Source organism: Trachinotus anak, unplaced genomic scaffold, assembly GCF_046630095.1.
Source record: "Trachinotus anak isolate AG129_WGS33_773 ecotype Australia unplaced genomic scaffold, CSIRO_AGI_Tana_v1 ptg000028l, whole genome shotgun sequence".
Classification (NCBI taxonomy): Eukaryota; Metazoa; Chordata; class Actinopteri; order Carangiformes; family Carangidae; genus Trachinotus; species Trachinotus anak.
The window spans coordinates 1,041,223-1,064,965 of record NW_027273879.1 but is presented as its reverse complement, the minus strand read 5'-3'; the positions used below and the strand labels follow the sequence as shown (position 1 = coordinate 1,064,965).

Genomic DNA, 23,743 nt, shown 5'->3' with positions numbered 1-23,743 from the left:
CAGCTTCGACTCATTTTTACACCACTACATTGATCTGACAGATACTTTACAGATTAAGATACAGTTAGGAAAACATTATAAGCTTATAAAATAAAATGCATCACTACACATAATGAAGGAATTTGATCTTTTGTCATTATGTTTATTTATTTCAGGCCAATTGAAAGTAAAATTTCTAGTTTTTATTTTCAGACCACCTCAACCTTCCCAGCAATAAACCTTTCTTTTTATTGGTTGTTTTAGAGAAACAAATATACAAACTCACTGTGTGTCTTAATTACATGTTAAATCATGGTTCATTCTTTTCATAGTGATAAATTCAGTGCTGACGGTGATGACGGTCAGTATGAAGTTCAGTCTCCACCTCCATACACTTCTCTGGGAGCAGCCTTGCATGTTGCCTGTGCACGAACTGAGGTTAGTAACTGATGCAGCTGAATATTTTAAAGGTCCATCCAGTATAAAGGTAGATGTCCATGTGTTTGTGATTATAAAGCAGGTCTAGGTTCTATATTAATACTGTGAAAGTATCAAAGCCTCAGTCCACAGAGAAATGCACACAGCCTGTATTCAGACACTGAGCCTTAAAACCAGCCGTCAGGACTTCTGGAACTTTGTGATGTCACAACAAAGCACCATCCAACCTTGCAGGATTTGGTTTCTTTGAGTGTTTACCATCACAGGAGGTTTGATAGGATGTTAACATTGTCTGGGTGAGACAGTTATTAACTTTACATAATCAGCGTCTGGACAAAGGTTGACATTTACTGCTATGAATGAAGTACAGCTGGCACCGAACCAGAATATAAATGCTCCTGCTGTAAAAGTGCAGCAGTTTACAAATCATCTTTTACCTGAGCAGAGTCCAGGAGATCAGACAGAATCACGTCCTTCACAGAATTATTTAGGGTTACAACTATTCAGATGTCTTTGTTTAGATTAGGAGAAACTATAATTTTGAGGAACTACTCAACTACATTTACTTCACAAGTGCAGTCACTAATTTTTTTTCAGCTCAATATTTTGTGTGCAAAACATGTAAAAAAGCCAAAATATTTTGTTATATGTTTGTTGATTTGTTATAGACTAAAGTGGCTAACAGTATATAAAGTAGTTAAAAGCTCCACTTTGATCAGGTGCAGCAGTAAATTGCTGCTGAAGCACTGATGTATCTGTAATAATTATAATACCCCCCAATTATTAAACCCCAAGGACGCACACAGTGAGTTCAGTGCAAACACACAATCTTTACTGGGTTTAAACATCACTTTTGTTTGCTTGGAAGAAAACTCCACAGGGCACCTTCAAATAAATTTAGCTGATAGTTCTTCAGTAGCTTCATTTATTTTAAATGCAAGACTTTTACCTGTAAGTGTCTTTTACTGTGCGATATTTTTATTAAAAGCGTGGCGCACCGACGCGGCTGCTCAGAGCTCCCACCTCACCGGCTTGGCAGGTCAAATAGGTGACTATGAATATGGATGGCCTCCTGAAGTGTGTTAATGTTAATGTCTCTCCTGTCTCTCTGCCTTTATGTATGTCTGTCTTTAGTATCACAAAGAGCTCATCAGCATCACCAATAGATGTGTCTTGCCAAAACACTAATGACTTTACTTGCATTAACATAAAAACGACTGCCAGCAGGATGTGGAGATGCAGTAGACTCTGAAACACATTTATCTAAATAAATGTGAAAGCACTGAGAGGCATTACTCTCTTATTGTAGGATTTTAAAGGACTTTATTTGGTAGAAAATGCTCCTTATTGTAATTTATTATCTCATAAATGACACTTTTAAGCTCCTTTCAGAGAGAAACAACACAACTTTCACTTCATTTAATTTTACCCCACTACTAATGTTTTCTTTATTATGTTTTCAGATATTTCAACAGTTCAAGTCCAGTGGCCTTAAATGGGACGAACACAAGTGCTAAACTGCTCAAGACTGAAAAACGGATTAAAGGATAAAACTATCGATTAACATATGGTTTTCCTGCAGCAATGGAAGTAAATGAAACCTTGAAAGTTCATGCAAACAGTTCCCACAGGTTGATGACTTACAAACCCTCTGTACAAAGACGATGTTGGAACAAACTGTGTTGCAACACCTTCTTATCAGCGCCAGGACAACAACATGCTGCAGGAAGTAGTTCTGGTTGCTCTACAGCGAGTTCATGAGCCACAACATTAGACAAACAGAACCGGAGGAGTCTCCACATGATGAAAACAAAACACCCTGCAGCTACAACACATTTGTAAAGCACTTTGAGGTGTATTTTGACTATTAACCCTATAATGCCAAATGCATCAAATTTGATACAAGCATTTCTGAGACCTACTGCATCACCTCATGGTAAAAACTTCACTCAAAACCCTCTTGTATCCAATCTGACACTTGTCTTCCAGCCCCTGGTGGATCCTTTATCACTACAACAATTCAAACACAGCACATGGGACAATCCAGGTTGGCCACCTTCAGATAGCTCCCAACTCACTGGATCAAGGTCAAGAAAATTGCGATTTTTACGATTTTCCAGTGACATTTTCTTTGAGATTTTTAGTAATATTCTAATATGAACACTTAATCTGTTGAAGCAAGTTATAATTACATCATTTTTACATTTTAGTATGTAGTAAAATCGTGTATAAAATTTGGAAAAACCTATAGGCAAATAATTTTTTGTAATTTTTTTTTTTTTCAAATTTTGTGAAAGGGACAAATAAAGGTTCCAGATTCAAGAAATCATAATTTTCTGTCCATGGTTTCTGGGGTCAGGCATCACAGGGTTAATTACTATTATTATTACTTTTTTCTTATTCAAATACACCGGGGTGTCGTTAAATGCATGAACTATGACCTCTCTCTGTTTGAAACGTCATTAAAGTGCGTTCAAACCTCTCACGGTGCTAATGCTTCACTGCTGTCTTTCGCCACTGTCACTGTTTTCTGACGCAACCGGACTTTTTTTTTTTTTGTTTGTTTGTTTGTTTTGTTTTGCTGACGTCACCGCGGGCTTGACGCAATCAGCACCAGAGTGATTAGACAGGGCCCGAGCAGCGCGCCCCCGCACACGCCGCATCCTGTGCGCGCTCCCGACACCGGGACGGGACGGTCGCTGGGGTTCGCTCCTCAGTTCGCGGCGCGGGAGGCGGAGGGAGGTCGGGGTCGGCGACAGGTCCGCGGGGGAAAAAAAGGTAAAGAACCGGTAACTTTTAACGGTCATCAAAGTTTATTTTTATTTTTTTATCGGCGGTAACTGAGGAGAGGAAGAAGTGTGACGGTAACTTCCCGTTTTATACAGTTTTAAAGGACAGTTAGCAGTCGAGCGTTTAAACGTTGGCTCCGTTAAAATAAAATAACGGTTAAAAGTTTAATGTGGGGGGGGCACTGTGGTTGGGGTCATGGCCTGAGGAAACTCTCAGGGGGCCCGGGGCAAAAATGTGTCGTTGGGCCCCCTGACCCCCACCACAAATGGCAGTTTGATTATTTCCCCAGAAACCTGCCGGTGCTCTACACTTTAAATGGTCAGTTGATTAAACAGAAAGTTTATTGGTACATTTAAAGCAAAATTCACTGCTATCGCCTTCGTAAATGTGAATATTGGATAGTTTCCCAGTTTCCAATGAGTGTAATTTCAACATCTGTGTGTTTTCTGACTGTTGGTAAAACTAAACAAGAAATCTGAATATGTTCGTTTGGGCTTTTGGGAATAATGATGGGCATATTTCACTATTTCTCAGTTGGTACTCAGGTCTTGGTTATGCTAAAGGTTTAAGCCTGCAACAGTAATTATTTTAATTATCTATTAAGCTGTAGATTATTTTTTCGATTGATCATTTTGTCACAATATGACAAATTAGTGAAAAAGGCCCAGAATAATTTCCAAGAACCAAAAAATGACATCTTTAAATCAAGTATTTTGTCTGACAAACTGTCAAAAACCCAAAGGTATTCAGTTTACAATCATTAAAAAAAGTAAAATAGTTACTGATGAATGTTTTTGTCAACCGACCAGTCACTCAGTTGACTTATTGTTGCAGCTCTGTCAAGGTTAGTCTCCAAGGAATGAATGCAAGTCAATGAAATGTCCTCTCAAGTGCTGCAAACTACTTGTGTGTTTATGGGGGGGGGGGGCTGTACCCAGATTTTATGGTTATGAGAGGGACCCCTTCAAGATGCACTCCTCAGTGGTGGTTTAGCTATATTTAGGATGAACAGTACTTACTGTGGTTTATTATTTGCTGTGGACGTACTAAGAACTAAGATAAAGTTACACCACTGAGGGTGTTCATGTCATATATCATCATTTAAGGATTTTTTTTATTGTTAACAAACCCCATGAAAACACTCTCTAGCCTTGGCTAGTTTATTCTTCTGTGCTGTAGCCTTGTAGCTTTATCCTTTAAGAGTAGCACTGGTGCAGTGGAGTGTTTCTGATGCACAACATTTACATTTAGACTCAACAGGATCCAGTGGAGACTCGAGAGGAGCAGGATCAGGATCCGTGGAGAAGCCCACCTCACCGGTTCAGCCAGATTGGACGAGCGAGAGCGGCAGCTGCTCAGGAGCTTGGAGGGGCTCCTTGTCCGGGACATTGCTGCTGCATTTTTCTTTTGGGAAGGAAGGGGGAGAGGAGCTGTGGCTGAACAGCAGCCATGCACCGCTTAAGAACTACAGTTGCAAGGCTTCGGCCTTTGACGGCTGCACAGACAGCCCAGAGCCAATCACAGCCCAGATCATTGGCAGTCGAAGGGGGCTTAAGGACGTTTCGGCCCGTGAGGTGCTTTAATGCATCTGTGACTGCTGAACCTTTTCTTAATGGCACCAACACTAACTATGTGGAGGAGATGTACTATGCATGGCTCGAGAATCCCAGGAATGTGCACAAGGTATTGTACGTCTGTGTGTGTGTCATGTGTCGTATTATTTATGCTTCAAATCTTGAATTTGTTTTCACAGCCAGGTTAATACATGTATGCAAAACAGACTCAGTGCTATCCCTCAGTTAAAGTGATGTCCAGTCCCAAACCCTCTGCACTGGATGTGTTTCCCTCACTCTCTTCCTGAGAGGCTCCACAGCATAAGTTCTCAACAGTGACAGATACCTGTCCAAAAATTAGTAGGGTAAAGGTTACACAAACAGACACTGTCGGTATTGTGTGTGTTTGTTTGTGTGTTCGTGCAGCATTGGGAATGACAAACACTGAATGTTCTCTCACCAAAAACACAGTTGCACCAGTTATTTAAAGATGTTGAGCCAACATGTCCACAGGCTTCTGCCTAAAACCCAGTTTAGGTTGCAAACAGTATGGCTGTTCAAGTGAAAGCAATGCCTTGATATATCAGAGTGAGGATGTTGAAGGGAACCCTCACCTAAAGTACTTGTAGTGGTGTCTCACCATGCAAATAGTTGTGGATTACTATGTCCAGGTGGTGCTCATAGAAATGAATAATTATATTTAAAACACAAGCACAGCATCTCTTTCCAGACACAGTGTCCCTGTTATTCTTGATGATTCACACACCTTCCTGTGTTATGAAAAGACAGTAACCCTGGAGGACAGCCACTTGATTCATCTGACTCAGACTGTTGAAGTCTCATTTTAGCTGTGGCTGAACTTTGGAGAGTATTTTTTTTGCACTGTGGATTTTATTCCCCATCAGTACCTTTGGAAACCTGTTGGGTTACTGTTACTGCTACTAGCTATTATTTCTCACTGGAAGTTCATGTGTGCTGTTAACTAATTAGAAAGATTAGTTAGCAAATACAAATTTACCCTGAACAGAAATTTTTATCTGTTTCCAGTAAGTTTCTTTATTTCTAAATACTGAAAATGTTGTGGCAATACCTTTTATAGTCAGCAGTAGCAGGAACCAGCAATAGTAGAAACTCCATATTATAATATTAAGACTTAATAGCACAAAGTTATGATTGTAAGGGCCTTGATACATTTCCTCCAGCCGTCCAGACTACTCCGAAGTTGTCAAGCACCTAAAACGGAGACTGGAAACACTGCTGGACCTGTTTTAGTTTTTAAACTCTGGGGTTGTGTTGTAGTCTGAACGGGAAACAGATCTTTCCAAAGATCTCCCTGATACACACATGGTCGCCCCCTAATTGGGTCTTATCAGCCTCAACTACCTATGTTGTCCCAGTCAGAAATGATCTACTTACTTTCAATCTCACAATTCAGACCAGCGTTGGCGAACAAATCTCCCAAATTACTAGAAAGGCTGAGTGAAAATCAGGCTGCCAAAGCTTATCTAGAACTTTAAACTTTGCTCTTGTTGGGCCAAGTAGAACGAGCTCAGATTTCCAATCAATAAGCTGATAAACATCATTAAGTGGATTAACCTGAAACCCTTAAACACAGGCTTTCACTCTGGAGAGATGTCATGAAAATGTTCAGTCTTGAAAGATGGAAGGTTGGGATGTTGTTATTGACGCCAGCCTGAAAACACATGAATGTGGAACCAGTTTAAAAACCAGTTTAAAGGCTGATCTCTGCTGTCATTGTTTGGTGGTAATAACTATTTGTGCTGCGAGGCGTCATACAGGGCTGTGGTAAAAATGTTATGTCAGACCTACCTATAAGCTCATATTGCACTACAGAGGCGGATGTGAAGCAGCTCTATTTACGACGTGACAACACTGATCTTAAAAGCCTCTCACGGCAATAAGCCAATTACTCTCCTATGTGGTTAGAAACCTAGATGCAAGGTCAGACACGTGTGTGTGTGTGTGTCTTTAGCAGCGTGGCTCTATGGATGGTGATGTCGGCATGTCAGTCAGTCCACCACTTTGCCCAGACTGAAACATCTCAGCACCCGACACACACATTCATGGTTATTACTGCGTGCACGTTAGCAATAATTGGAGCTAAAACAATTAGTCGATCAAACAGGAAAGTTGATAGTTGATTCATTGTCATTTTTCAAGCAAAAATACCAAACATCCACCTGGTTTCAGCTTTTCTTTGTTTTATTATGTCGTAAACTGAATAGCTCTGTTTTCTGGACTGTTGGTTGCACAAAACATGACATTTGAATTCTGGGAAATTAAATTGTGGTTTCTTCAAAATTTTCTTATAGATAAAATGACAAATTGAGACAATAATTGGCTGATTAATTGATAATGAAAACAATCATTGATGGTAGCATTTAGCTCAGCACCCCCCTGTGCCTCAGTATGGTCTCACAGAGCTGCCAGCGTGGTCCTGGTCTCTTAGTCTTGTCAGTGTCACTGTATTTGTTCGTTCAGTCCTGTTGTGCACATTTAAGTGAATTAACACTTGACCTGGTTTGACTTTGACGGGAGCTGTGAGGACACGCTGAAGAAGTAAAGCATTACACTATTTATTAAAACATACTGAGTGATTTGGCTTCTCTCCTCTGTCTCCTGCAGTCCTGGGACATATTTTTCCGTAACGCTAATGCAGGGGCTCCACCTGGTGCGGCCTACCAGAGCCCTCCACCCTTCAGTGGGACTTCTCAGGGACTGGCCAGTGTCCAGGCTCTGGTGGGGGCTCAGCCCAATGTGGAGAAGCTGGTGAAGGATCATCTAGCGGTACAATCCCTCATACGAGCGTACCAGGTAAACTACAAACACACGTTCTATTTATGTCACATAGATATGTGTATAAGTGGACTCTGACAGTGACACTGACTATGTTTCAGGATGAAATCATCCAAATCAGATCACATCAGAGGGACTGTAGTGTGACCCCTGCTATCAGTACAAGATATCCTACAGTTAAAAGATAAGGAGGAACCAACAGCAATCTGACAGTTCTCTGTCCTCTCTGTTTCCTGGTGGGACCATCAGTCTGAATAATGACTCATGTTTGAGGCTGCATTTGTTAGACAAGACAATGTTACACACATTGTCAAGTTGGAGGTGCATCAGCTGTTTGAGTTCAGAAAGTAATTCTGGTTTAGTTTATTTCACAAATATTCTATTACATTGAGTCAGGCTTCTTTATTAAGTATACTGTGATATTTTTTTATTATTCCTGATGCCTTAACATGTAATTTAAACACTGCAGCTGGAGTCTAGTGTAATGTAGTCGAGTATAAAATGGAAATAAGTAGCTCAAAACTGTGCTTTAGTAAATGTCTAAGAACAACTTGTTCAATGAACTGTTCAGTGGTCATTAGCAGCGTCTGTTTACAACCTTTGACCCATATCTGCGTGTGAGAGTCTGCTAACGTGTGGACACACATTAGGAAATCTTACAGGAAGTGGTCAGCAGTCTAGAAAAGGACACAGACAAGAATCTGCTGAGATGGGTTGACACAGACTGACCATGGAAAGCTTCCACAAACATAAACTGAGCCTTGTTGCCCTGTGTGCAGGTACGAGGGCATCACATAGCGAAGTTGGACCCGCTGGACATCAGCTGTGTAGACTTCGACGATGCCCCGTGTACCGTTGGTTTCCAGAACGTTGGTGAGAAACACACCTGTTTACATGTTTACTAATGTTTTCCTCTCTGTACCTGTCCTTCCTTCTTCCTGTCCTACACGTGTTGTCCTTATGTACTCTGGTTTGTCCCACTGTCCCACCCCCCACCTTTCACTCGGCGTCCCTCTCCCCTAGTGTTTTCACCCCCATTTTTATCTTCTTTGTCCACGTGACACGCCCGTCAATTCACACATCCTTATCTTCTGAGTGATCTCCCCTCCTCCATCAGCCTCCCACCTTTTTGTTTACTTACACTGGCCCACCCTACCTTTACCCCGCCTCACATGGAGCACAGGTCCAGGGTCACCACGTGGCTCAGTTGGACCCTCTGGGCATCATGGCTGCCGACCTGAAGCCCACACCTTCGGATTTCATCACCTCCCACAGTGAACTGGGTGAGGAGAGCAGGGGCCATGTACCAGGGAGCAGCTGTTCATTAACTTCTCAACTCAGCCTAAAATACATAAAAACATAGATAAATTATCACTCTCTGAGGATTTATCATGTACATGTGGAGTCACAGTCCAAACTTAAATCAACGTATAAATGTTTATTTTAGTCAAAAATAAATAATTCAACATTTTATCCGGTTTATTTCTGATTTAGAAACTTAAATGGTTTAAATGTGAAAATGAAAGGTTTTATTCATGTTAATCAACAGATTATTCATGTTTTTAGATCAGTAAGTTGCCTGATTGTGAAGGAAATTGTTTGGCTGCTGTTTATCCTCCTCTGCTAAAACCTAATGGATGGATAACCACACTCGAAAGGGGTTGAGGGGGGTTATGTTTTTTTTCAATGTAACAGAGCTGCACAGTGAGGCAGCTTTAAGCCTTGTGTTGTGTAAACTTTTTTTAAAAATAATTAAGCAATTTAGTGCGCCTCACCTGGTAGAGCACATACCATTTAGGTTCAGTCATTACCACAGCGGCCTGGGTTTGAGTCTCATTATTCTCTGACGTTTAATGGACTAAACATGTTTTTTAAAAGTAGTAGCTGTAAATAATCATTGAGTTAAAACCCTCCAGTCCTGATCAGCCTTCAAAATGTGGCTGTTTTGTATTTTCCTGTAATCCTAAAATGAGCAGGGTGACACAAACAGCTGCAGGAGTTCTCAGTTACTGTGGCTGATTTGACCTCTGCTGACCTCTGCCCTGCTCAGAGGCCAACAGGTTATTTAACAGCAGACAACAAATTAAAGTAAATGAGCAGTGGCTCATTAATGATTTACTAACTGCATATTTTATCACTCATTAGAAGTCATTAGTGAAAGAATAAACAAAGAGCTGGGAGGATACACACAACCTGGCAACCTAGAAGTAGTTTTTATTGACCCGTATTACTCCTCTATGAATGATTCATAAACAAGCAACAAATATAAAGTCTTTGTAACATATTTGTTATAAGAAGAAGATGTAATTTAATTGACCAGTTTATTATGTCACTGTCAGGGTTTGTATCCAAACCATAATAAGTCATGTTTGTTGCTGTACTCATCTGTCCTGTTGTCCTTATCAGCACATACTGTACAAAAAGTAATGGTTTCTGGGGAAACCAGATAAGACAGTGTGCTTTATGGTTGTTGGTCTCAGAGCTGTTGTGGCTATAGATAGGTGGAGAGGCTGTGTTAGCATGCTGATGTTAGCATTTCGCTCAGTACAGCCTCACAGAGCCGCACCCACAGCTGCAGACGCCCAGTCCTGTCTGTGTATTCTACCAGTTCATTGTTCATTAATCATTTGATTTGTGCACAGTTGCTCTTGCACATGTGTATTCCTCTTGTTCTATGATCAACACATACTGAACAACAAGTTCTGGTTTCTGAGGAGATAAGATAATACGCTTTATGGTCTTTATATTGACCAGGTGGAGCATTATTACGCTCTTCTAAATTGTCTCACTTTAGATTGATTATTCAGTTGTCTGGTTTTCACACATGTAGCACATGGTTTACTCACCTCCTTTGGTGCAATGGTGCGAAGAGTTAAAGCAAACGGTGTGTTTGCTGTGGTGTGTGATGCATGCCTGCCTGCAGCATTGTGTCTAATGAAAAGGTTGGGCCTCCAGGTGATTGTTATGAGCTGTAATAGGATGTTTCCACAGTTAACAGAGTTATTGTTCCATTTCACTGAGTTCTCCTTTGTCCTGGTGGAGCTGAGGTTCACACGGGTCAAACAAGAGGTCAGGGTCCAGGCCCAGATGAGCCTCAAAGAATATGTGAGAAGCTCTGTGACCTGATGTTTGTGTGTTTGTGTCTCTCCACGCCTCCAGAGTTCTCTCATTATAAAGAACATCTTTTTGATCTGAATGCTGAAGGTAGGATGAGACCCTCAAACCTCAAGCCTCGCTCTTTGCTCTGTCATCTAACCCTTAAAAGGCTGCTTTCAGTTTGTGGTGTTCTTGGTAAAGATCCATTTAAAACCAGTTTCCTGTGGCTTCTCGTTGGCTTATTATCTAAGAGCTCTCAGCTATAGAGTTGGAGTTGTCCCTGGTTGGTTCTCATTTCTTCTAGAGAAAACATCAGAGCTGACACAGTATGCTCCATCACAGCTCCACTTTCTGTTAATACACAATTTACAAACAATTACATGTAATTAATGTCTTTATTGATTATTACTTTATTAAAAGAGAGAGAGAGAGAGACAGGAAAGTCAGGGAGAGAGAGAGAGAGGGGAAAACATGCAGCAAAGCGCCTCAAGTCGGACTTGAACTCAGGCTGCTCAGGATGAAACCTGAATGATATGCACTCTACCAGGTGACCCACTGTGACGCCCCACACCTGTAGACCTGATGGACTGTACTATTACAAGATTTGTATGCAGATCATCAGCTAGTCAAACTCTTTATCAATGATTTAACCGTAGTAAGACTGCAGTTGTAAATGCTAGTAAGCAGTTTATGGGTCCTGCATGTTTATCTAGAAGATAAACAGTTTGATGGTCCAAGAAAGTTAGAAAAGAAAGTTTTGGTGTCAGAGGCCTATAAAACATCGGTAAGTGATTTAATAGCCATTAATAAAGCCATTAATTACAGCCTGAAAACACTTTATAAATGTGTGTGTGGTACCTGAAGCTCTTGTAAGTTCCCTGGAGGTGTAGGTGTGTTAGCTGTGCTGGCTCCTGCTTTTAACCTTTGCTCAGCAGCCTATGGGGTCGAACGGGATTTATACAGGCTTATCTGTTCCCACTTCATAAAAATGTTACTGTGATTAGATAGCAGCCAGACACTGCTTGATTACAGCGTTTGGATCATTCAGCCTCTTCTCCTTGAACCATCGCGGAAAAAAACAAGTTCTGTCTTTTTTATGTGCGGGCCAGGTTCACGGAGGGGGAGGAAAGTCTAAAGATCCCTTACGTAATGGAGAGAGAGCTGACTCTGTAATATTGGATTGAAAAGCCCCTGTCCTCAGCACAGCAGCCGGCACTAATTTGCTGACAGAGATGTTCAAACATAGACGTAGATACAACCTGCTCCCTCCTTCCTCCTCTGTTCCATATTGTCTTATCTGCGGTGCAATCAGCACATAACATGCTTTAGATAAACACAAGCTGCCCTGCTCCTCCTCAGAACACAGTCGCACTGTTTGACCAGATTTAACCCATCAGTCCTGTTCTGTGTGTTATCTGTTTGCTTCCAGTCAGAAGAACATCATCTGCTCCTCTCTGTGTCTAACACACTGTGTTCTTCATTATTAAAGGAAATCTACTGAATTCCTGACAAAGGCAGAAACTATAACACAAATTTGGATTTGATATTTGCTAACTTAAATTTACCATTACCTTCTATTAAAGCTGAAACAATTAATCAATTAACGGATTAGTCAATTGGTCATTATTTTAATAATTAATTAATCATTTCCTGAATATTTTCAGCCAGCCAATCAGAAGAGAGGCTGAGAGCGTGCGCTTGTAATTAGTCTGTTTTTTAATTAGTGCACAGTAGATCAGATGAACATGCAAAATAAGATATACAGTGTAATGTGAATAGAAATGCAATACTGCATAATAAAGACAAAAGGACAAGTTGCAGATGACAAATAAAACAGCACAAAACAAAAACCACAGCTCTGGACTAAAACTGTGCAGGCTGGTTTTAAAGGAGAACACAGGACTTGTCTGATCTCGTTCGGCAGGTTAGTCAGGAGCCTCAGGGTCCTGACGAAGAGAGCTCAGCCATTTTGAGATTGTAATGAGTTCAGTTTTCACTCTGCAGTGACCACGAGAGAGTTTAAGTCTCATAGGAAATGAACAAATAGAAATAGAGATGAAATTCTAAAACGTTGCTTAAAGGCCTATTTGACCGATTTTACACACAAACTGAAAATGGGGAATAGTATGCATGGTTGTTATCAGGCAGGGAGGGAAGTTGCATTATGGGAAATGTAAGATCCAGCTATTTTGGAGTTTGACCCAACACTAGAAACTAAAAGTCAGATAATTTATTTTGCGTCTGCTGCATCAGTTTTTTCCATTCTTGTTTTAATCTTTTATTAGCGAGTCCCCCAACTTTATGGAGGTGATGTAGGAAATTGCTGGAACAGCGATATTCATAAAACGTGCAGGATCTGTCTGCAGCTTAATAACTAAAACAGTGAGGAGTTAAACTCTCACTGCATATGAAAACCAAAAGATTAGTAAACTGATCTTTGTGTGTAAAATCTGAGCTGCAATGAAAGTTGGTTAATTATTTAGTTGATCAAATAAATTATTTGTCAAATATTTCAGTAGTCATTCATTGTTTCAGTCATTTTTGATAAACCTAACGTTTCCAGGTTCTAAAATGTGAGGATTTGTTGCATTTCTGACAGTAGATGAAATGTCTTTGGACAAAACAAGCAAACATTTTTGAAATTTACCAGGCAAAATTATTAATCAATCAATCAAGAAAAAAACTGATGTGAAATTAATCATCAGTTGCAGTTTTAATTCCTTTAAGTCTATCAATAAAAAGAAATAGAGTGAGGTTCAGAAAGCCTGTGATAAAATGTCTGTGTTCCCATCAGGAGTCTGGCTGCAGCCGTTGGGACTGAATCTAATCTGTCAGATTAAACAGCTGCACAGAGAGTTCAAACAGTGAGGATGAAAATAAACACAGGATCACAAATTCCAGGAAATCTTGGATTCAGTGGTGTTTCCCTTCGTTTACTTCTCCTCTGTCTTGGTCATGGTGACGTGTCAGTGTCACCATCTCATCTTCTTCTGTTCTGCTCTCTTTCCCCCCAGTTTCACCCCCCCCCCCCCCCCCCCCCCCCCCCCCCCCCCCCACACATTGGCCTGGTTTTCCTGTCTGTGCTTATTCTCCATATCACTGTGTTCACAGGTTTTTATGGTCTGACTGAATCCGACCTGGACAAGGTGTTCCGCCTTCCCACCACCACCTTCATCGGAGGCAACGAGAACACTTTGCCACTCAGAGAGATAATACGCCGCCTGGAGGTACTGCACGTTTCCTAAAATAATTACTTAACTGTGACACATCCTGAAGTGCTACAGTGACAAGTCAACTATTTGATGTCAATCTAATCTAATCTAATAGATTCTATTTTATAATAGAACAGATCAAATGAAGCTCAGACCTCCACACACACTGACCCTTCCCTCTCTCCTCCAGACGGCCTACTGTCAGCACATCGGAGTAGAGTTCATGTTCATCAATGACGTGGAGCAGTGCCAGTGGATCAGACAGAAGTTCGAGACCCCAGGAATCATGCAGTTCAGTCTGGAGGAGAAGAGGACTCTGTTGGCCCGAATGATCCGATCCACCAGGTCTGTCTGTGTCTCTTCACATTCCTCACACACCTCAGTGGTTAACTGGAGAAGCAGAGTAGCTGGAGGGCAAAAGGATTTTGTGAGCCACAATGTGAAACAGCAGTACCATCACCTGTTCACAGGTTTGAGGAGTTTCTCCAGAGGAAGTGGTCGTCAGAGAAACGTTTCGGCCTGGAAGGCTGCGAATCGCTCATCCCGGCCCTCAAGACCATCATCGACAAGTCCAGTCAGAGCGGCGTGGAGAGCGTGATCATGGGAATGCCGCACAGGTACAGAGTTCACACATGAGACCAGAAAACAAACAGAGTGTTCCTGAATGTTCCCTCCTGATGCACGCCGTCCTCCCCCTTGTGTCTCCTCAGAGGTCGACTGAACGTGCTGGCGAACGTGATCCGGAAGGAGCTGGATCAGATCTTCTGCCAGTTTGACTCGAAACTAGAGGCTGCAGATGAGGTTTGAACATTACCTGCAGAGACAGGAGCAATTTTTTCTTTCTTGTTATCAGTCGAAAACATGTAGGAAGTCACTGCACTTGGCTGAGAAACTGTTATTTTATTATTTTTATCTGGATTAAAGACACAAGAACAGATGTTGGTAGGCAGATGTTTTTTTTACCTTTGGACAGACACAAGCCAGTTGTTCCTCCCTGTTTCCAGTCTTTGTGCTAAGCAAACCACCCCCTGTCTTTAGCTTCATTTTAAGCACACAGTAAGATCATTTCTGACCAACAGTCCAAAGTTATTCAATTTAAACATGAACAAACAAATGTTTGGAAATTTTACTTTATGAATGACTATAAATGGCCAAATCGTTGTCAATTAATATTCAGATTGATTAACCAGGTAATCATTTAGTGGTAGTTTAACTTTGCCTGGATCCTCAAGACCAAACAGTTCACAAACTTCATCATAATGTTCTTTATTCTCTGCTCTCAGGGATCTGGTGATGTGAAATATCACCTGGGGATGTATCACAAAAGGATGAACCGGGTCAGCGACCGGTACATCACCATGTCACTGGTGGCGAACCCGTCCCACCTTGAAGCAGTGGACCCAGTGGTGCAGGGAAAGACCAAAGCTGAGCAGTTCTACTGTGGGGACACTGAGGGCAAGAGGGTACTCTGATTACAGATTATTTGTCACATGGTTAAAGCCTCTCTGGTTGTTTTACCAACAGGTTTTTAACTTGATGAATGATTTTGCAGGTGATGTCTATTCTGCTTCACGGCGATGCTGCATTTGCAGGCCAGGGTATCGTGTATGAGACGTTCCACCTGTCTGACCTGCCCTCCTACACCACCCACGGCACCATACATGTGGTGGTCAACAACCAGGTACGCACTCGGGCTCTGGTGGAGGGTTAGTGTGTTATAATGTGTCAGCAGATACTCAGTCTGACTCATGTCACAAACTGGCTCGTAAGGCCCTGATAAAAGCAGGAGACTCACTGTTTTCAGCAGCCAAACATAAGTTTTTTTTATTTTAACAAACTGAGAATATTAAGCTACATAATTTAAAAAACAGTAATCCATGGGGTGTGAATGTCAGTAGAATCAGGAGTATAGTGGCCAGGAGCTGGCTCCAACATAACTTTGATTTACTCAACTCTGGGACCATTTCTTCTGATAATATTTTAGTCATTTACCAAATTACATGGTGCTAATTCTACTACACATGTTCTGTTTTCAGATCGTTTGAGTCCAAAGAGTTTATCTAAGTGTATGTAAGTTGAATATATTGAAAATAAAAATGGTTTGGCTCCAGAAAATGTTCTTTTCTTGAAGTTCTGAATGCATGTGAAATCATGTTCCTCAGATCCTAATGTCATCACTTCATTTGTTTTATTTTGGATTTTATTGAATGCACAGCCTGAGATGATAATGATAATGGAAGATGTAATTTTTTTTAGATACAACTCACACAACAGATCCAGAGAGTAACTACAATCCTGTTTGTGAACCTGTTGGTCTGATGGTGATTTGTTGCTTCACTGATTAGAATTAGTTCAGTAAAAACTGTGAATCTCATCATAAAATTAAATCAGTTTCTTTGTCAGGAAATTGAAACAGAGACATTAAAACACTTCAGTCATCATCCTCTCATCCCCACAGATCGGCTTCACCACAGACCCCAGGATGGCTCGTTCCTCTCCGTACCCCACAGACGTGGCCCGGGTCGTAAACGCTCCCATCTTTCATGTCAATGCTGACGACCCAGAGGCTGTGATGTATGTGTGTAACGTAGCGGCCGAGTGGAGGAACACCTTCCATAAAGATGTGGTCGTAGACCTGGTACGTATGTAGAAAATATTTTATACTCTGATCTTAAAAGATCATGAACTTAAACTTTACTTTACTGAGGTCCTGAAATCTCAGGGTGATCACATGATTTTTTAAATGTTAATTCATTGTTTTTTGGCCACTTGGGGGCAGCAGAGGGACAGACCGTAAACACAACAGACGTATCTGAAGCCTTTTTCCACTTGTCCAAAAACCTGCTAACATCAGGCTTCTGTCGACAGTGAAAAAGTTTATAATACTTAGGATATAATTCACTCCCAGGTCAAATGACTGAGCAGTAGATGCAGGTTTATCGGCTCCAGGTCTGATCAGAAGTAATTCAAACACAAGATGCTAATTTTTGCCCCTTTTCCATCTTTCAGAGCTGAGGCTAAAACACTCTGTAGATCTGAGGGGAATTTTCTCTGGTGGATTCATCACTGTGAGGGACACCTTTCACTTTTCAGTTATTTGATCCATTGACAATGTAAAGATATTGATCAATGCACATGAATGTGGCAGGTGTCATTTCCTGGATGAGTTTAAAAGGCCTGGCAGGTCCTGGAGGTTGAGTATATTTGACTGTGTTGTCATGTTGGCTGAAGAACATGCCTGAAGTTTTTACCTCTTCACATTTAGGTGTGTTACAGGCGTAACGGCCATAATGAGATGGATGAGCCCATGTTCACGCAGCCGCTGATGTACAAGCAGATCAAGAAGCAGAAGGGCGTCCTGCAGAAGTTCGCTGAGAAACTCATCGCTGATGGAGTCGTCACAACACAGGAGTACGAGGTGAGGCAACCTGCACTGATACTAAAGATTTAACAACCATTAGTCAATGAGTGTGTTTGTTTACTGGTGTCACAGTCATGAGCAGGGCTTTAAATAGTTCAATTCAGTATATTGACCCCATAAAAAAGCAACATTCACCTCGGGGCCGTTCTCAGTCTGAAGCTGCTCTTTCTGCACAGAGGCAGCATTTTATACTGAAGGATAAAAAACAGGTTTGATTGTCAGCGAGTAGAAATCTGTCACTGCCAGACGGCTCTGCTCTGTGTCACATAATGGAGCATCTCAACAACCTGAATGTTCTACTGCAAGAAAAGAATCAGGGATATAAAAGTCTGACACAATGGCAACAAAAGTGTTTCTGAGAGAGTTGAGGACAAGAAAACCTGCTCAGTTTTCAGTCTGTGGATAAAACTGTTTTTTTTTTTTAAATCACAGCAGGAACAAGAAAGAATATTTAATGATGTTCAGGCTCAGAAATGTACTTTACATGTTTCTGCGTCCTGTCAACAAGTCAAGTGATGAATGGGCTTCTATGTTGAAAAGAAACCCTCAAGTCAGGCGAGCTTTACAGTACAGAGCTACTATACTATTACACACGTTAGCATGCTGGTGTGTAACATTTAGCTCAGGTACAGCCTCACAGAGCTGCTGCGTGGCTGGAGACCCTTATTTCTATTGAAGTGCACAATTCATGTCCATCTCTTCCAGGAGGAAGTCGCGAGGTACGACAAAATCTGTGAGGAGGCCTACGCTCGCTCCAAAGATGAGAAGATCCTTCACATCAAACACTGGCTAGACTCACCATGGCCTGGTATTATTTATTTATTTATTTATTTATTTATTTATTTGACATTTTGAAACTGTCACTGAAATAAAACAAGACATTCTCCTTCAGCTTATAGCAGGAATTCTTCACAATCCTCTGATATAATTTCTACCAAATGTTTAATCAAGAAAAAGAGTTGTTAGGTGCAGCCCTAATGTGTGTGTGTGTGTGTTAAGGTTTTTTCACACTGGAGGGTCAGCCTAAGAATATGAACTGCCCTTCGACTGGCATCGGTGAAGAGGAGCTCGTTCACATCGGAAACATCGCTGCCTCTGTCCCCATGGAAGATTTCACCATACACGGAGGTGCCCTCCTCTCTCCTCCTGCTCTCATGAATATTCTCTGAATGTTGTGTCCTTAAATCTTTCCTTTTAAATCTGTGCGTTTGTGCCTGTGTGCTTGTGTTTTAGGTTTGAGTCGTATCCTAAAGGGTCGAGCCAACATGGTGAGTCAGCGAGTGTGTGACTGGGCTCTCGGGGAGTACATGGCCTTTGGCTCTTTGCTCAAAGAAGGGATCCATGTACGTCTCAGTGGACAGGATGTGGAGAGGGGCACGTTCAGGTACAACCAATACACCGATACACCAATTCACTTACAACAAATGTCGTCCACAACATGCTCATCCTTCCATGGTCATACTCTCTTTTCTCTCACAGCCATCGACACCACGTCCTTCATGACCAGAACGTCGATAAGAGGATCTGCATCCCCATGAACTACGTCTCCCCTGACCAAGCTCATTACACTGTCTGCAACAGCTCTCTGTCTGAATATGGAGTTCTAGGTGAGAAGCAACAACTGTCCTCACCAGACCCACTGATGGACAGAAATAAATCTTTACAGGAAGACAATGACTTCATGACCTTGGTCCAGACTCAAATATTTCAACATCTATTTGATAGATTGCTGTGAAGATTACTGCCGACATTCATGATCCCCAGAGGATGAATCCTAGTGACTTTGACTTACGTGACTACAAAGCTAATAAATGATGGAGGTGGTCCCACATTTAAGCTTGATACATGTTTCTCACCTAGTGTGTGGATTTACACCATCAGTGTGTTTACTTGCCCTTATGTAATCAGGTAACTCAGAGAAATCAGGTTATACTTCTACAATTACTTTGTGTTACTTTAAGTTTTCAGTGGATTTTGGATGGACTTATTTTAAACACAAGGACACATCACTGCAGGTGATGATCTCTCTCTTACTTTCCCTGTCTGCAGTCCTTTGTTACAGTTACATGTATACATGGCAGGGAAATCAGGTTTCTCTAATCCCCAACCTCGATTGCGGAAACCTCCAATAAGAAATCAGCTTACTGGAGAAATCTGACTGTAACCTGGTTACTCTCATGCACATAAACTGCTGCACACTGAAGTTCAGATGGGTTAATGCTCTGTCTAAAAAAAAAAAAACCTGAATCCCTCCTGACATGCTTCACTTTTCTGGTCACTGAACCTGTTCTGTTTTCTCTCCTGTGTGCAGGTTTTGAATTAGGCTTCGCCATGGCCAGTCCCAACTCACTGGTCCTGTGGGAGGCCCAGTTTGGAGACTTTCACAACACAGCTCAGTGTATCATTGACCAGTTCATCAGCTCAGGCCAGGCCAAGTGGGTGAGACAGAACGGCATCGTGCTGCTGCTTCCTCACGGCATGGAGGGAATGGTAGGAGCTGAGACACTTGATCTGAATGATCTGATTCATTAAGCTGTAACTCCACTTTGTAATCAGTGATTAGACAAATTCACACAGGACCTGATCCACCATCCTCTGATAAAAATGTGTCACTTCCTGATTGGTTTTCTATTTTCCCTCCATATCTCAGGGTCCAGAGCACTCCTCCGCCCGTCCTGAAAGGTTTCTGCAGATGTGCAACGATGACCCAGATGTTTTCCCTGTGAGTTTGTGTCAGAAACAATCTGCAGGACCTAAACAAATATACACACTTTGTTCTCATATGAACAGATGAAGGGCTCTCTACAGACATAGTGTGAACAATATCCCACATTTTTACAGTATTTTTATTTTTTACTGTCACAATATTGATATATCACAATATCACAGTAATGCAGTGACGGTTGTCTGAACATCCATATGTTTTCTGCAAACAGGAAGTGCTCATGGCTCATTCAGCCACTTTTAAAGGTGCCAGTTTGACAAAATTTAAACAGATAGAGACTAAAAAAGACGAAGAAGATGAGGTATTTAAGTTTGCCCCCTGTTCACAGCCTCCCAAAAATTATGGGACAAAAAATAATAACAGAAGTGACAGAGTGTTTGTGTGTTAATGTGATTTGTATTTTCTTACTTGTTTCTGATTCTTTGTCAGAAACTGTCGGAGGACTTTGCCGTGCGTCAGCTGTACGACTGTAACTGGATCGTTGTCAACTGCTCTACTCCTGCAAACTACTTCCACGTTCTCCGCAGGCAGATCCTGCAGCCCTTCAGGAAGCCTGTAAGTGACGCACGCGATGAACCGTGACTCAGCACACAAGATAACGTGGTTCAAGTCACTCACTGTGTCTTGTGCTCTGTCTTCATCTCTTTAACTCCAGCTGATAGTATTTACTCCCAAGTCGTTGCTGCGCCACCCTGAGGCTAAGTCCAGCTTTGATGACATGCTGCCAGGTGAGTGCTGACAAGAAGAGGTGCAGGAGATTCAAGAGACAAAGAAGAAAGTGGACAAAAACATGAACCTCGTCTCCAATACACTGTAGCTTCTCTCTGTGTAATTCAGAGTTTGTTTCCCACCCTGCAGGTACCCACGTCAAACGTATAATCCCCGACGACGGGCCTGCAGCCGCCAGCCCAGAGAAGGTGAAGAGAGTCGTTTTCTGCACTGGAAAGATCTACTACGAACTGACCCGGGAACGTAAGAACCGGGGCATGGATGATGATGTAGCTGTCGTCCGCATCGAACAGGTAGAGTCAGAGTCCAGGTGAACACAGCCTCAAACCTGAGTGATGCTGTGAGGAATAAAAGACCTAATGACACATAGGTTTTGTCGCCCGGTACCACACTGGCACCATCCTTTGTTTCAGATGTGTAACTTTAGGCTCTTCAGAAACCTGCGGGCGACTTCACAGAGGCTACGTCCATCTTTATTTACAGTCTATGGTTCAAACAGACAGTTTGATATTGGATGAAAAATATTGCAGAGATGTTTAAAGAGATGTTTAAAGTCTTAATACTGGATTGTTTTTCTCTCTGTTCAGCTCTCACCCTTCCCCTTCGATCTGGTGAAAGCAGAGACTGATCGCTATCTGAATGCTGATCTGGTCTGGTGTCAGGAAGAGCACAAGAACCAGGGCTACTACGACTACGTCAAGCCCCGCATCCATACCACCATCAACCACACCCGCCCCGTCTGGTAATTTCTACTTTACTTTGGTGCATAGGATGTCAGGTAACTCTGCTGTGAATGTATGCATGCTCATGTGTGTGTGTGTGTGTGTGTGTGTTTGTAGGTACGCTGGCCGCGAGCCTGCAGCAGCTCCGGCCACTGGGAACAAACAGACTCACCTCATGGAGCTGCAGCGTTTACTGGACACGGCATTCGATCTGGAGGCGTTCTCAGGAAAACACTGATCGGGTCCTCTGATGACACGCATCAGTCAAGCCCGTTGAGCCTCACCGCCGGGTCTCTCTGCCTGCAACACTGAGCATTGATGTGCTGTTTCCTCAGACTCTTTACATATCAGACCTACAGACAAAACGCACAATGACTCGCTGACTTTAACACTGTTACTATGACAACCTCATGTTCACAGTGATGGACACTACTATGAAAAAAAATTTGAGAAAACCTGCATTGAATGTATGACTTTATACAAACTAATTTTTAGGACAAACCATTTTTAGCTTATGTATTTCATCTGTTTTTATTTTATTAATTACAAAATTATTTCAGCCTGCTCTGCTCTGCACATCCACAATATTTGAATTTATCTTTTGATCAGTGGCAAAAGATTTTAGAGGAAGGAAAACAATGATAAAGGAACAGTTTGACATTTTGGGAAAATCAGTGTATTTGTTTTCTTGCCAAGAGTAAGAGAAGATGATTAACACCTGTCTTATAAAAGCCAGTTAGCTTAGCTTAGCACCTTTAAAGCTCATTGATTAAAAAGTTATACCTCACTTATTTATTCTGCACAAAAACCAAAGTGTAAAAATTACTATTTATAGTTCTACAGGAGGTTTGTACAAGTATCAAAGCCTCAGTCCACAGAGAAATGCACACAGCCTGTATTCAGAAACTGAGCCTTAAAACCAGCCGTCAGGACTTCTGGAACTTTGTGATGTCACAACAAAGCAGTCACCGCCCTCAGCCATGCCCCATGGACCCACCATCCAACTTTGCAGGATTTGGTTTCTCTGAGTGTTTGCCTGAAATCTGCTATATTTTTATTAGATCATTCAGAAAACAGTCAGCCAATCAGAAGAGAGGCTAAGATCCTCTCTTCTGATTGGCTGACTGACCTGTTGTTACTGGAGCTCCAGAGAGAAGCCTGAGAGAGGAAACCAGGAAACTGGAGAAGTGTGAAAATATGGGACCTTTAAATGGAGCAGATGAGCAGATTTTTGTAAACTTTAGACAGAGCTAGCTGTTTCCCTGTTTGTAGTCTTTATGCTAAGCTAAGCTAACCAGCTGCTGGCTCATGCTTACCTTTCCAACATGAGTGGTGTCAGTCTTCTCACTCCCAGCAAAGAGTTGGTGAAAAAATAAAATAAAATGTTGGAAATGATAAGAGCTGAGACAGATGACTCATATTTCACTGAAATGAAATAGAAAAAGTTTTTAAGCAGCTCTGTCATGAACATGTGTTCGCCCCCAGGAAGTGAAAATAAAACCTTCGGACAGAATTCATGCAGTGACTTTAAAATGGTGCAGGTGTGTTACCTGCCTGTGTTCAGAGGAGAGGTCCACTGTTGATGACATCACATGTATTTACATTTTACATAAACTCAATTTCAATTTTGTTACTGTTATCCTTTTTCCATTTTCATATATTCAGCTTGAATTCCTCTCAGTTCTTATTTATTTCCTCCTCGGTCGCTCACTCACCGTCCACCACGTCTCTGTCACGTCTCCGTTTGTGCCAAATGTAACAGATAACTTGAAATTAAAGTTTCATTTTAACAAAAAAAACAAGCCAGCAGTGGTGATGATTTGCATTATGTAAAGACAGAATTGAAGGATGTATTTATTTTCATATAGTGACGTATGTTCTATTGTTTTCAACAAATAAAGATTAAACTTGAACAGTTGCCGGTTTTTTTTCAGTGCTTTGTCTGAAATATCTTCTATAGTCTCACATAAACAACAACATGTCAGACAATTGTTATTAATGATGATAATGAATTTATTAAACTGTTCAACAGGTTCAATCCCTCTCTGTAGAAACATCAGACAGTGATGTCTCCACACTCGTTCATCAGAGTCCAAATCAAAGCTAAACAGGTTTTGAATGAGTTTTTTTATGCATCAACTCAATCCATTCATCCATCCATCCATTCATCCATCATACTGCTGAGATAAGATGCTCTGTGAAAACAGCCCCTGGTCTCCGTCAGTAAAACTAAACATAATTTTAAGTAGCTTGTGCAAACT

General features: G+C 41.6%; 2 protein-coding genes across 9 annotated transcripts in view; both read left to right on the top strand.

Moving 5' to 3' along the window:
- Positions 1–2,895, top strand: part of LOC139611088 (calcium/calmodulin-dependent protein kinase type II subunit beta) — a 45,266-nt gene extending 42,371 nt beyond the window's left edge. For all 6 annotated transcript variants that reach the window (XR_011686250.1, XR_011686252.1, XR_011686251.1 and 3 more), the window contains 2 exons: positions 312–417; positions 1,881–2,895. The gene's annotated coding sequence lies outside the window, so the exon portion shown is untranslated. The remainder of the gene's footprint in view (positions 1–311; positions 418–1,880) is intronic.
- A 1,760-nt stretch (positions 2,896–4,655) lies between these two features.
- On the top strand, positions 4,656–23,400 carry ogdhb (oxoglutarate dehydrogenase b). 3 transcript variants are annotated; one of them, XR_011686249.1, is made up of 23 exons: positions 4,656–4,890; positions 7,407–7,595; positions 8,357–8,450; positions 13,785–13,900; positions 14,076–14,230; positions 14,356–14,502; positions 14,596–14,686; positions 15,169–15,348; positions 15,438–15,566; positions 16,344–16,523; positions 17,151–17,303; positions 18,012–18,114; positions 18,306–18,434; positions 18,540–18,690; positions 18,786–18,913; positions 19,618–19,796; positions 19,957–20,028; positions 20,461–20,586; positions 20,687–20,759; positions 20,890–21,053; positions 21,348–21,502; positions 21,600–22,970; positions 23,024–23,400. XR_011686249.1 is itself a non-coding variant. In XM_071465399.1 (22 exons), the coding sequence occupies exons 1-22, from the start codon at positions 4,657–4,659 to the stop codon at positions 21,718–21,720; spliced, it is 3,075 nt and encodes a 1,024-aa protein (XP_071321500.1). In that variant the 5' UTR covers position 4,656; the 3' UTR covers positions 21,721–23,400. The 3 variants fall into 3 exon arrangements, 2 of the variants coding, with proteins under 2 accessions (XP_071321500.1, XP_071321499.1); XM_071465399.1 differs by lacking the exon at positions 8,357–8,450 and adding an exon at positions 8,761–8,860 and having other exon boundaries at positions 21,600–23,400; XM_071465398.1 differs by having other exon boundaries at positions 21,600–23,400.
- Positions 23,401–23,743: the final 343 nt, after the last annotated feature.

Coding starts and splice junctions, on each gene's coding strand:
- ogdhb (XM_071465399.1), top strand. CDS start 4,657: ATGCACCGCTTAAGAACTACAGTTGCAAGGCTTCGGCCTTTGACGGCT. Junction 18,115..18,305: donor GCTAGACTCACCATGGCCTG/GTATTATTTATT, acceptor GTGTGTGTTAAG/GTTTTTTCACACTGGAGGGT. Junction 20,587..20,686: donor TGCAGCCCTTCAGGAAGCCT/GTAAGTGACGCA, acceptor CTTTAACTCCAG/CTGATAGTATTTACTCCCAA.